The sequence below is a fragment of the Sceloporus undulatus genome, chromosome 1 (assembly GCF_019175285.1).
Source record: "Sceloporus undulatus isolate JIND9_A2432 ecotype Alabama chromosome 1, SceUnd_v1.1, whole genome shotgun sequence".
NCBI classification, from domain to species: Eukaryota; Metazoa; Chordata; class Lepidosauria; order Squamata; family Phrynosomatidae; genus Sceloporus; species Sceloporus undulatus.
In genome coordinates, this window is record NC_056522.1 from 222,461,734 (window position 1) to 222,476,898 (window position 15,165).

At 39.3% G+C, this 15,165-nt stretch overlaps 1 protein-coding gene across 2 annotated transcripts in view; it reads right to left on the minus strand.

Annotated features, from left to right (window-relative positions):
• The window catches only part of LYPD6 (LY6/PLAUR domain containing 6), a 92,239-nt gene that overhangs the window by 14,881 nt on the left and 62,193 nt on the right, over positions 1-15,165 (minus strand). For both annotated transcript variants that reach the window (XM_042446062.1, XM_042446063.1), the window contains exon 3: positions 5,850-5,948. In XM_042446062.1, coding sequence (XP_042301996.1) covers positions 5,850-5,948 — 99 coding nt within the window. The remainder of the gene's footprint in view (positions 1-5,849; positions 5,949-15,165) is intronic.

A 15,165-nucleotide genomic window follows, 5' to 3' on the forward strand; every position in this document is an offset into this window, starting at 1 on the left:
ATTTTATATGTTTTACTATGTTTTTACTTGTGGTTTGTTGTGTTTTATTTTTATTGTTCTTATGTTTGTTGTTACCCGCCTCGATCCAGTACAGGGAGAGGCAGGATACAAATAATAATAATAATAATAATAATAATTATTATTATTATTATTATTATTATTATTATTATTATTATTATTATATAAAAGAAATGAAAGGATGACAGAAACATTTAAATAAGAACCATTTTAAAATAAACCTACAATTTTAAAAATGAAGGGGAGACTACACTCAGAGTGCTTGGGAGAAATAAATCACCAGGAATAGATGGCATAACAATAACGCTGCTTCAAGCTATCAAGACAGAACTTACTCTAATTCTGACTAAAACCTATAAACAAATATAGAAAACAAATCAATAGCCCACAGATCAGAAAGGTTCAATATACATTCCAATCCATAAGAAAGGGGATACTGGGGACTGCAGTAACCACAGAACCATTGCATTTCCCATGCAAGCAAAGTGTTGCTCAAAATTCTGCAACATAAACTTTCACCATATATGGAGTGAGAAATGTCAGATGTCCAAACTGGGTTAGGAACGGAAGAAGCAATAAAGATCATAGTGCAAACATACATTAAATAATGGAGCACACCAAAGAATTTCAAAAGAAAATCAGCCTGTGCTTTATAGATTATAACAGTCTTTGATGGTGTAGATCAGGGGGTAGGCAACCTGCGGCCCACGGGCCAGATGCGGCCCGGCAAGGCCTTGGGACCGGCCCCAGCCCGGTCCTGCCGCCAATTGCCACCGGAGCCTTTGGCCTCTCGCGTGAGGGTGTGAGGCCTTTGGCCTATCAGGAGGAGGCGGACAAGGGGGGCAATTGTCTATAGAAGCCTCAGAAACATGCATTTATATTAACATTTTTTAAAAATCAGCAAATTTTTTCATGTGTCCTCCATTTTTTAAAAAAACTGTCCTCCATTTGTCCTGGTTTATTTTTTTTAAATTATTTAATTATTATTATTTTTTGGCTTCGGCCCCCCCCAGTTGTCTGAGGGACAGCAACCCGGCCCCCGGCTCAAAAAAGTTGCCTACCCCTGGTGTAGATAATGAAACTATGAGCCTTATCATACTAGACAAATCCCGCTCAGAAATGGGATTTTAAAAATGAAAAAAAAAAAACCTGCAAATGCGGGAGGTTTTTGAGATGTGTTTGCACCAAACAACAATAACGCAAAAGTAAAGTTCCCGAAAGTAAAAAGGTGTCGTTTTGCCCACTTTCCGTTAGCTTTATTTTTGCGTTTGGAAGAAACACCATCTGAAAAACCTCCCGCATTTGCAGGTTTTTTTCTACTTTTAAATCCCGTTTCTGAGCGGGATTTGTCTAGTGTGATAAGGTCCTATGGATCACTTAAAGAAATGAGAGTGCAACCACATTTAATTGTCCTGATGCAAAGCGTGTACTCAGGTCAAGGTGTTACCATCAGAAAAAAATATGGAGAAATTGAATGTTTTCCAATTTGCAAGGGGGTGATTAAATTTTGAGTAAGGAGATGTAACAAGTGGGAAAAGAAACATCAACAGTTTAAGATATGTTGGTGATATCATATTAGTAGCAAAAAATTGCAAAGACTTGGAACAATGACTGAAGAACGTCAAGGAAGAAAGTGCAAAGGCAGGTTTACAGCTGAACATTAAGAAATAAAAAATAATGGCCACAGATTTTTTTTATATACCTTTAAAGTAGACAATGATGACATTGAAATAGTTCAAGATTTTCCATACCTAGGCACAGTCATTAATCAGAAAGGAGACTTCAGCCAAGGAATCAGAAGAAGACTTGGAAGGGCAGTTATTAAGGAATTAAATAAGATCCAGAAGTGTAAAGATCTACCATTGAATACTGAAGTTGGTATATGTCTATGACATTGTATTCACAGTTTCTATGTATGATTGTGAAAGCTGAACAGTGAAACAAACTAACAGGGGGAAAATTGACTCATCTGAAATATGGTACCAGAGAAGAGTTCTATGGATACCATGGGCTGCTAAAAAAGACAAATAAATGGGTTTTAGAGCAAATCAAGCCTGAACTCTCTCTAGAAACCAAGATGACTAAACTGAGACTGTCATACTTTGGTCATATCACAAGAAGGGATGACTCACTGAAAAAGACAATAATGCTTGGTAGGGCAGAAGGCAGAAGGAAAAAAGGAAGACCACATTACACATTACAACATGAAGTTGCAAGACCTGAGCAAGGCTGGTGATGATAGGCTGATTTGGAGGTTTCTAGGGTCGTTGTAAATTGAAGTGGACTTTACACCAGTTAACAACAACAATGAAACAAGTAAAACCAACTCTGGTAAAGATGACAAGCCTCTAATAGCAAAATACTTCTTATAGCTAAATAATCTGTACTATGTGAACAAAACATTATCCAATAGCTAGGGTTCTAAGCACACTTTGGAGCCTTTGTGACAAAAATAAAACATGGATTACATTTTCCACCTGGTCAGTTCCAGCCTTAAAATCCCATGTTGGGTAAATATACAACAATCCTACTGTGACAAAATGTATAAAGACTCCTGGTGTCTTTCAAAGTAGATAAAACAAGTTTAATAGAAGCCTAGCTATGGTGGGTGTATCTCAGCTAGATCATCAAAAGCAGGTAGCTTATGGAGCTGCACAAATGAATTAAGGGGAGTGATAGAAACACGAGTTCAAAAAAATGTAAGCTGTCACGCGGATCTAATTAGTTGTTCTGCTTTAATGTCCTAATTCGTGTCTCTTTGAAGTTAGGAAACATTTTCAGAAGTCAGGGCTGCTGCTCACTTTGTTGTAATTTATTGAACACCCCTTATAATACAGCTTTGGGCAAATGTGGTTGCTTCTACAAATGACTGTTCTTGTCCAGATTGAACCAAGTCCATTTATATTAACATTCTTAAGCAAACAAAACTAAATAAAACAAAACATCACACATCCTCTAGCGCCTGCCCTGGGGAGGCAATACTGGTTTTTGTTTTGGTATGGCATGCTAAAAAGGACTTCACTTTTCCCACTCCCCTATAATCTCAACTCCTGTTCCTTTATCATTCCTTTTTCTTGTTCACTCCTACACCATTCCAGCCCTATCTTCAATTCCCTTCAGAAAGATGGAGCTCAAAGCCTAGAACAGTGATGGTGAACCTTTTAGAGGCCGAGTGCCCAAACTGCAACCCAAAACCCACTTATTTTTTGCGAAGTGCCATGTCCCTCTGGCTTTCTAGTAACAAACTCTGGCAAACTCTCTGCTGGGGTGATGGCACATGTGCCCACAGAGAGGGCTCTGAGTGCCACCTCTGGCACACGTGCCATAGGTTTGCCATCACTGGCCTAGAACATTCAGTTTATTTTCTCTTGGCTAGACCCACTATAAAACAACTGAGACAAGTACATAATCCCTTCATCATAATTCCCCCTATAGAGGGAGAAAGCAAAAAATTCTTCCCCCATGCCCACCCTCGCTTCCTTCTGTAGGCTTTGGCTTCCTCCTTGACTTTCCAAAAGGGTCTCAATGTTATGCTTCATATTTTGAGAAGAGAAATAAGGCATGTCCTGAATCCTGTTGTTAGTGCTGACCAGAGCAGACCCACTGAATCAGTGGAATTTACCTATTAGTTGATTTATCATCCAACAATTGACCCAATGGGTCTACTTTAGCTGGGACTAACCAATAGGTTATGAATTGGTGAGATATAGGCTGGCATTTGGTTCACTGTTTACAATGTTGTAAGCTAGATTTAACAGCCTTGCAAAATTCACACTCGCAATTGTGGCACTACTGCCACAACCACAAAGGCGTCCCTCCAAACCAGCTTAAAAACCAAGCAGCTGCACTTGCTAAGGAGATCTACAGTGATGGCACTGTGAACAAAGTGCAAAGAACAGCAATGGGCTCTTCCCACCATTGCTCACTGGTGAAAAGCAGTAGATGAATCATGCTTCACTATCAATTTGCCAACACAACTGAACTCCTTGGCCGGTGCAGTTACCTGGCTTCTAAGGTGAGTTTGGGAGGTCTGATTAAAAGGCTGATCATAGCTATGCCATCACAGCTACACCTCCAGTGCAGGATTTTGAATCTTATCTACATAATACAGAGTCTGACTAACCAATGGCTTGTGCATTTCCTCCCCCTAATTTCTCTATATGTACCAGTTTCATTGAATATGACGTACAGTCAGCCTTCCATATGCTGATTTTTCATCCATGGATGCAAGCATCCAGTTTGAAAATATTTTTTAAATATACAAATTCCAAAAAGCAAACCTTGATTTTGCCATTTTTTAAAAGGAACACCATCTTACTATACCATTGTATAAAATAGGACTTGAGCATCCATGGATTTTGATATCCACGGGGGGTCCTAGAACCAAACCCAGCAGATACCAATGGCCCACTGTAGCTTCAAGCTGTATTAAGTAATAACAATAATAATATTTATTTGTATTCCATTTAATCTCGAGGAATCCAAGCAGATTACAGTAGTAAAACAAGATACAGTTAAAACAGAAATGCATTAAAAATTCCAAGAGCCCCGTCATAAAAACATGATTAAACACTAAAAACAGATTAAACCAAAAAAAAAAGGGTTAAAAGAAAAAAAAAGAGGGGGCGGGAGGCAGGTCAACAAGGATGTTGTAGTCTGGAAAGGCCTGCATATTCTTTGCTTCCAGAGGCCCATTACCTATCTTCTCCATTATGATTGTTGAGTTGTCAAATCTATATAGCCGGATACAAACGGGCATGAAGTGCCTATTTTAGGGTTAGGGACCGTGCGGCAACTGCACGGTCCCTAACCCTAAAATGGCATGGTACTGCACATTGCATAACATTATGTAATGTTGCCGCACAGTGCTTATGTAACAAGTGCGCCAGTGGCACACTCAATACACTGCCCCTGCAGCTCAAAAAGAACCCGTTTTTTCCGGGTCCTTTTTCCTCCATAGGGAAGCCGCACAGTTTGGCGACTGCAGCTTCCCTCCAGAGGAAATAAGGCCACCAGCAGGCCGCCCTTTGGAGGCAGTCTGTCCCTCACCTCAATGTCACTTAACACCTACATATGTAAATATTGTGCCAACCCAGAATGAATGCAACTACTACCACCTTTCCCACAAGTTAGCTTGATTAATTCTGGGATAGAACTAACATCAGATGCCCAGAATTTATCAGACTTATTTTTCCAAGACTTACTGGAATAATTCTACCTGGTTTCACAACCTCACACCCTCCTCCCCAATAAGCTCAGTGTCTCTGTATATGCATGAAGCCTCTTTATCATTCCACAGCAATAAAAAGGGGCAACAGGAAAGAGCTAAGCAGGCCACAGCCTGCACAGCAGCACTGAATGTTCTCAAATATGCAAAAAGATAACCAAGGTTATATTTCTCACAGAAACTTAAGTACATCTGTGACATGCTTAAATGAGTCATGCATACAAAGTAGTATAAAGGTCTCTTGGTAGGCTGTAATGTCCCTACCATAGACAAAGGTGAATCCATATTGTAGGAATAATGCAATCTGATGCCATTTTAACCACCATGGCTCTATCCTACGGAATGGGGTTTGTAGTTTTGTGAAGCTCCAGCACTCTTTGGCAGAAAAGGCAAAAGATCTTGTAAAACTACAAATCCAGCTTTCCACAGGATGGAACTACAGCACTTAAAGTGGTGTCAAACTGCATTATTTATACAGTATAAATGCATTCTAAGTCCTCCATTTCTTCAAATAACTTCTTAGGGCTGATGATAAGGCTGGGCTCTTGTGAAAAATTAGCAGAGCATGACAGGATATTCTCTGGCAATACAGAACTTTCCTTACCTCTTGGGCAATAGATATCAGGAGCCCACTGGTTGCATTCATAGTTGTCTACTGCTTGTTCACAGGTAAAACATTTGAAACCACCTGGGTACGGAGTAGCTGAAAAATGCAAGCATAACAATGAAATTACATTATGGATTTATCCTAATCTCCATCAATCCATAAACACAGAGTGAGCTAGGAAGCAAGGCATTTTTTGAATGAGTTGCTCTTGTAACTAATTATTTGTGAAGTAATTCATGAAAGTCAAATTGCTCCCCCCACCCAACCGGTAATGGCCATAGTTGTAATTTACTACTAGCAGTGGAATGAGAGTTGACAACTCCTTGCTGTTAGTTGATGACTGTGTGTGCTTTGACTCAATCTAATCAATCAATTGGGAAGTGGAAGATTCGAATGGGTAGCTGCTTTGTACTACCAGCTTGTGAAGTACTGGGCAGCGAGCAAGAAGCAGAGGATGACAAAAGGGCAGCCAGCAACAAGGAAAGCAGGTGAAAGAGAGAGAGAGAGAGATGCACACTGTTGACAAACATGAACACACTGAAAACTCTGGCTAGTAAGAAGCTTTTAAAAAATTAGCCTGCCTTTTCTACCATCCTCCCCATTCTGCTCTAATAAGATATTGCTGCCATCACCAGAAAGAGAATCAGAGAGAGTCAGTTAGTGAGAGTACACAGGGGCAGGTGAGAGGGATGCCTTGTCAAGCTGGTTGTCCCAAATGGTGGCATGAACCACACACATGCACTGTCTGGGAAAGAATTTGAGGGAGTGGGAAGAAGGTGTAGGCATGAGTTTCAGAGCAAGTGGTTGATGGAGATAATTTTTCAATGGTAGAATAATAAGAGCAATGATAACTGGTCAGTAATGGGTAACTTGACAAGTAACTTTTCCAGACTGGAGTAACAATAACAACTTTCTGGATGGTCAAGTCATTAATTCCTTTTCAAAGGAGCTCCAAATACACATAAAAAGTAACACTCTGAGAACCAAATACACTCAATTCATGCAATTTTCACGTTACACAAATGTTGAACAATATTGTCAGCAGAATGAGCTAGATTTCCAGGGGTTTTTTAAACTGCTTTAAAAAAAAAAAGTCAATGCCAATATACACTTGGAGGAACAGAAATACTATATTATTGTGGGTTGTCCCACAGCACAAATCTGGAAGATGCTCCAAAAGACAACATGGTGCCAGATTGACCCTTTTAGGTAACATCCAAACAAACCCTAAGAAGCTGACCTAGAAGGAAACTAGTGAATGTCATACCAGCAATTCTTTGCTCCCTTCTTTAAAACAAAAGGTTAAATGGTAAAGATGAGCTACATTGGGTCCAATTTGCAAGAAAGATGGCATATAAAAATAAACAAAACATAAAGATAGGATAAAGGAGAGGGTTGATGATTTATAATTGAATTGTGTTTTTAATAGATATTTTAATTGTAACATGTTTAATCCTGTTATAAGGGGGGAATTTGGGACATAACATTGTGTATGTGGATATTTTAATATGTTGTGAGCCATTTTGATTGTCTCGTCACAGAAAATTGGGATAAAAATAAAAGTTTTATTTTACTTATTATTATTTATTAGTGTGTCCCCAAATACTGCTTGCATGATCACCAGTCATCTCTAACTCCAGATATTCTAAAGCACCAGTCTCCAATATTTTCAAGCCCAGAACTCGCACAAACTGAAATTTGTAAATGTTAGACACAGGCAGTTCTCTGCAAACTATCTAGTCCAGCCCCTCATTCTCAATACATTTAATCCTGAGCTGGAGTCTTCAACACATAACTTCCTGCAAAGAATCTGTCAAACCAATTCTTTTGTTTGTTAAGACGTTAAAACATCAAGATGTTTTTCCTCATGCCCAGCCAAAATCTACCTATTTTAACATAAGGCACATTAGATCTAGCTCTCCCTAGAGAGCAGCAGAGTATATGCCTTCTTCTACACAGCAACCCATAAAGCACTTGAGGAATATTCTTATATTCCCCTCCAACACAGACTTCTATTTGTTCCCTTGGCTAAACTCATCCAGTTTCCTTCCCAGGACTCTTTCCTCAAATGAGTTATTTTCTATACTAAAGCCAATCTGCTCTCTTCCAAGAAGACCAGGCAACTCAACAAAGGTAGAACTTATAAAAACTAATCCTTTCCAGACTATCTCCAGCCTGGCCACATGGGCCTCTTGAGCTGAGGTACATCCCCCTGTGGGAGGCAAATGAAAGATGGATTCTCAAGGGATGTATAGTGCAGCAGTGAGCAAAGAAAACCAGAGTGTGAAACTGTGATCCTTCTCCTCCCCCTCACACCTATAAGAACTGTGCAAACAGGTAAATAACAGGAAAATTCAATCTCCTAGGGTGTTCCAGCCTTCGTATATTTTAGCAGCCTCAAATTGCCAACTAATGCAGAAAGTATCATTAATAAAGTCACTAATAACAATTCACCCATTCTTTTCCATTGGACAGCTGTTAACATTTGGCCATGATACCACCAAAGATTCTACAACTAATCTTTCTACTGGCAGAGACCCAACTAACTACAACTACCAACATCTGTTCTATAGTCTTCTCAAAGTGTGATATCTATAGACAGAAAATGCCTCAATAACAAATAAATAAATAAATAAATAAATAAATAAATAAAGAAAGAAAGAAAGAAAGAAAGAAAGAAAGAAAGAAAGAAATCAAGAAGAATACTCCAACTTAGCTGGCAAAAAAGGTGAATTGCTGCTGGATAAAACCATAAAGCCACGTAGCATCACTGTAGCCTCTCTACACTCATAGTATTCTACACTGCAGACATGCAGCACAATTCTATGAATGACTTCTATGCATGCCTACTCAGAGGGCATGTCTGATCTACTTACTCTCAGGCCTGTTACAGACAGCCAAAATAAAGCTGCTTCGAGTCACAGTGGCGGTATGGTGTTTCAATGATGCATGCGTCCTAAGAGTCCAGAAGTCGCACCAAAGCCACGCTCCAGCCTGGAGCATGGCTTTGGTGTGACTTCTGGACTCTTAGGATGCATGAATCATTGAAACACCATACCTCCACTGTGACTCGAAGCAGCTTTATTTTGGCTGTCTGTAACAGGCCTCAGATATGCAAGTGTGTTTCATGTCACAACCCTAAACATGATCCGTTTAACAATTTGTTTTTTGCTGCTTGGACTACTGGGATGAGTCATCTCTGCACACTTGTAGACTTGGATGAACATCTCCACACAGAAAGCATGTCTAGCAGATTATAATTATATCCATCATCTTGAATTCCCAGGATTCTCTGAGTAAAAGCTGTGGCCAAGCTGGTATAAATATCAGTACTGTATATTGTAAGCAAGTTGCTGAAACCTCCCCAAGGCTAAGGATCCTTCTTTACCATGAATCCTCAGTATTAACTTCACTAAGTGCACTAGCCCTCCAAAACACTAGTTTCATCTTAACTATGGGAAAAGGGATCCCACCTAAACATTAGGAAGACCTTTTTGACAGTAAGACCCATTAGACAGAGGAATACACGTCCTTGGAGGTTTGGAGATTTTTAAATAGAGGCTGGATGGTCAACCATTAGGGATGCTTTGATTGTGTCTTCCTGATGGCAGGGATTCAACTGGATAGCCCTTGTGGTCTCTTCGAATGCTATGATTCTATGAAGCATGTGAAGAACAGAAAATGGGACAAATGATAAAAACTGTTGTCTGTAAATTTGCAGTTGTTAACAAAGTACCGGGGGGGGGGGGGGTTGGAAGAAAAGTTCCTGTGGAGGTGTGCCATGTTCGGTTTCACAAAAAGAGTGTCAACATGTAAAACTGGCTTCTTGAGCTAAGATTTCACAATCATCTTGATCAACAACATACAACACTAAAGTTAATTTTATTTCCAGGAACACTGTTCACTATATGGCCTTTGAGATATTTATTTCCAGAAAGGCCAGAATTCAAGTATAGACTTTTCTTTCTGTATTCTCTAAAAGCCATTATAAGAATGATTACTTTCTTCCTGTTGGGAGAGGGGGGGGGAGAGAAGAAAACCTCTTATAGTGATTGTACATTGGCAAGTAGCCTGTATCAGCATCATATATCATACTATCATTGGTAACTTACAAAAGGTGCCTCGGGCCATAGAACACTTCTGTAGTTTAGTCCTGTGTTCTGAGAATGAATCAATATGTTTCCTAAAGAAAGATTAAAAGAAGCCTTTACACTCTATGCTAGGACTGGAAACAACTCCTTGGTGACTATCACCTTCTCCAACACCCATAAATATGATGTCAAGGTATATGTTTGTAATACCAGGGTATTTTAATCATCTTTATTTTATGGAGTAAATCCATCATATCAGCAACTGTTTGCTAGTGCAGTGGGAACTTCTCCATCTTTCCCCCCTGCAGCTCCTGCTTGCCTAAAAACTTGCTTAGGGAAGGGCTGTGGTGAGATATAATCTGCCTCCTGTTTGTCTATAGAAAGCAAAGTTTGGAACATTAGGTTTGAATTTTAAAATTTTACTAATGTTAGAAATCTGAATATTAGATTGGGAGGGTAAAACGAGGAAATGTGGGGAAAAGGAGAAATGTTCATGTAATTATCCAGGTGCTCAAAACTTTAGTAAAGAACAAAGGAATTCAATTTACCTTGAATAATAATAATAACAACAACAACAACAACAACAACAGAGGCTGGATGGTCAACCATTAGGGATGCTTTGATATTATTACAACAACAACAACAATATACAACACCAGATAATAGGATCAATAAAAATGAAAGAAGAATTGAAAAGCCTCAGCATTCCAACTTGTCACCCACTCTTAAGAACTTTTATACAGTCCTATGGGGCACCAGTCTTTAGCCCTAAAAGGCCTGACATTTTCAAAGGTCCCCGATTGTCTAAGAGCCTCCTGAATTCTGCCAAGTAAATAAATCACCTTCCTTCCCACCTCCCACTCATTCCCTCTCCATTTTGTTTCTTCTTCCTCTTTATTCTCCACAGGGCAGCCAGCAACAGAGGAGATTATCAGATGGGGGGAAATGCCAGGAGTAAAAGGCATACTCCTGGCATAATCGCACAATTGCACTGAAGATTTTCAGACAATGTCGCGCTCATCCAGGACTTATCCCATGAAGATCCAGGAATGCTCCAGCAACAAATCATTCATGGGGAAGTCGCAAGAATGGTTTAGTTGCAGGAGCATTTCTGGATTTTCACGGGATAAATCCTGGATGTGTCTGAAAACCTTCAGCATGATTGCGCGATTATGCCAGGAGTATTCTACTCCCAGCTTTTTTTCCTCCATCTGATAATTCTACAGAATAACAAACCAGAGGGCCTTCTCCTGAACAAACAAATCACTTCCCCTTTCCCCTCTCCCAATTCTATTCATTTCCTTCCAATACACAATATAGCAGGCAATATGCATGCAGGTCATTTCCTCAAATCTTAAAACTTCTTCTGGGGTTCTTCCTCTTATTGATTCTGGGACAGAGAGAGAGAGAGAGAGAGAGAGAGACTGCCATTCCACCCAGTTACCAATTCTAAAAGTCTAAAATAATTAATTTGTTAAGGTGCAGGATTAATTTAAGTATTAATCAAAAGAGCCAGCATGGTGTAGTGGTTTGAGCGCTGGATGAGGACACTGGGAAGAGAGCAGGGTTTGAATTCTGGCTTGGCCATGGAAACCCATTGGGTGACCTTGGGCAAATCACACATTCTCGGCCTCAGAGGAAGGCAAGGGCAAATCTCCTCTCAACAAATCTTGCCAAGAAAACCCCATGATAGAATTGCCTTAAGGTCACCATAAGTTGGAAACAATTTTAAGGCCACAATAACAACGGACAAAATGTTTTTGGTGTGGGCATTACTCACTCTTTTCCAGGTTGTGAGTATTGTTTGAGACCAAATGTTATGTTTTTAATGTATACTTTAGAATTATAGCTGGAATGCTCTACGGCAGTTGCGAATGTGTAATCTCGAGTTAGAGACCCATTGCTATTACATATTCACAAAGTCCCCCAGTCCTTCTTTACTGAGAAGCAGCTGCTGCAATCGATAGGGTCCAACAATGCCCACGTATCCCCTTCACATGAATGATCTCTGGCATGAGGGGGAATTACAACAGAAGTTTATGCTGTCACAATGGGGATGGAAATAGTAGGTAGCTGCTTCCCGAACAACAGGGGAACAGGCTCCCATCGCTCACAGTGGCTGCTGCCCAGTAAGTGGTGTTGGGAGGCTGGGCCAGAATTCACTGCATAGTACCATAACTTTGGTGCTTATGCATCTGTAAATTCTGTAAAGGATTCTGGTCTTAATTTATAATTTAATTTATAATTCACTGTTTGGTGCCTTGGCTGTCACTTTAGGTAGAAAGACAGGATAAAAGCAGAATAAATGAAACCACTGGCACTTCTTGGAGCTCTCCATAATTTGTTTCTTCATATTATATTTTGAACCTGGTGAGTTGCAAAGGGACAGTGTAAGATAATGCCTTATCATCAAAAAAATTGCCAGCACTGGGTATCAGGTATTTTAAACATGTTTTACATTCACAGAACTGCCACTAGAATCCCAAGAAATGTGGGCAGATGTGTGATGACCAACATACAAAAGGACTGGAGAAAAAAATCTAGGCTCCCAAGTCACAATTTTCCAGTTTTGGTTTCTCTCTCCAGTGCTTTGGCATAAGAGGACAGCAAAAGTAGAAGATGCCAAGCAACTGCATTTTGCCCTGTCAATAGAGTTTGAAAAATAATATTTACAAGTAACTAACAAAGTGGCATAGGATACTGAACATGAGTAAGAAACCGTTGGTTGTATGTCTCATTTCGGCCTCAAGGCTAGACAACCTACTTTTGCTCAGTCTTTCCAATACAGGGACAATAAAGCCATGCCATACAACAGGGGTGGCATAGCTTCTCAAAATGGAGAGAAGACGTGAAAGTGCCTCTCTCCCTATTGCCATTTTCAGAGTGTTTGTAGAAGAATGTGGAAATATTTGGAGGTAGTAAAGGGTTCTGGAGTGCTTGTGGGAGTGGGTTAGAGATATTTTCCTATGTTTTCATATGTTTGAGAAACTTAAGTGTGTTACAGACCGCCTGAAAGTGACGATCTGCCGCCGCCTCCATTTCCACTGCCAGGAAGCTGCAGCCTCCAAACGGGGAGGCTTCCCGGTGGTGGAAAAAGAAGCCGCAAAAAGCGGCTTCTTTTCATGCCGCGCTTGCAACACACAAGTGCGCAAATGGCGCACTCGTGACATTGCAAGGCAAGGGCGACGTGCAGACACAAGGGCCACCATTTTTACGCCCTTGTCACATGCTAGGGGTGAGGCCAGTATGGACACTAGGTCCTCGGCCAACCCTTAGCATGTGACAGGGGCAGCACAAAGGCCCGTGCGGAACGGGCCATTGAGTGATTTGAGGGTAAAGGTTACAGGAAAATCATACCAAAATAATAATAATAATAATAATAATTATTATTATTATTATTATTATTATTATTATTATTATTATTATTATTATTAGGCAGGATTGGGAGGACTAGCGAGGGGACTCCATACAGCATTGGGATCACACTTTGCTCATCTCTGCTTACTTTTCTTTATTACCTAAGGATGACAAGTATTATGATTCTACATTATGGTCTATATTGTGTAATGTTACTGAGCTACACAAAGGCACTACTGAACCTGCCTAGTATATTGCAAAGATGAGTATCAGAACACGAACAAAAGTACTCAGTGAGCACTGGGCTCCATCAGTGCATGTCAGCACTCCCTTGCCAATCTCCCGAAGTACATTGGGCTCTACCAATGCACATCAGCAGTTTCTAGTCTGGATGGGTATCAGAAATGCCTAATACTCATCAGCATCCATTGCACATCGGTATCAATGCATATCAGTCTTGATGCACAACAGTCATATAACTGATTCCCTGAATATAGATGTTGTAAAATTGCTCAATTCTATTTCACATAAATGCAACCCCACTTATGTAGTATTTATTTATTTCATTTATTTAATTTATACACTACCTTTCTCCCAGCATGGGACCCAAGGTGGCTCACAGAAGGAAATCAATCAAAACCAATTTTTAAAATAATTAAAATAATCACAATTTAAACAATATCAAAATATTTTAAAGATCCAAAAGTTAAAAAATAAATAAAACACAGTAATCCCCATAGTAAATTCCAGTCAAAGTCTGTAAGGATTACGAAGTCAACACATGTGATGTGCTTTCCTCACACTCAAAAGACAGTGGTGTTAGTGTTGCAAAAGTGGACTATCATTTATCAACTGGACCTTCCACTCCTACCACCTCCTTAAATCTACTACAGAGATTCTCTAACTGTTTGGACCAGATTTAGCAGCATATGTGGGTCTGCACGGGGATGAGAACGTATTTTACTAGCAATATACCTGTACAGTTAATAAAGTGGTAGCACTGCACTGGGTATACTTGTTAAATATGGATGAATGCCAATAAGCACTTTTTTTCCAACGTAGTACAACTGTTTATGACCTATGCACCATCTCCTTGGACCAAGGGAACATGTTGAGATCCACCACATATAGACTTAAACAAAGCGCCAATTTTTATATAAAAATGGTAACTAGTTCTCAGTGTAATCAACCTTGCCTTCTGGAAAGACAAAGGACAGCTGCCCTTCAGCACTCAGTTAATAAGATACATATTTATTACTGAATTATTTTACATATGTATGTTTCCAAACAAAGTTACTATTGGTAAGCTGTTTTAATAATTCCTGTTTAACTGTTTACATTTATTCCTATAATAATTTATTTTTTTCCTTAATAATTTTTCTGAACTTTATGAGAAAGACTGTTTTCTTCTTAAACAACAATGAAAAAAAATCTAAGAACAACAATAAATAGCTAGATTGCATTATATCTCCCTGCATTCCTATTTAGCTATTTATATTTATTCCTAAGATGATAACTTTTGATGCTTATTTGTCAACCTATACACTCCCATTATTCTGAATTGCAAAAGAAAGTCTTTTCATTCTGTTTTCAAAAAATGAAAACATCTATACCAAAAGCATATTTAAAAAGAACAACAGATTGTATTATTATATGAACATTGTCCTATACAGGTTGAGGATCTCTTATCCAGAATTCTGAAATCTGAAATATTCCAAAATCTGTAATTGTCCACATGAGTGGCTGAGATAGTGGCACCTTTGCTTTCTGATGGTTCAGTGTACACAAACTTTTTTCCCAAGAACAAAATTATTAACAATAATATGTATAAAATTTCCTTCAGGTTATGTTTATAAGGTGTGTGC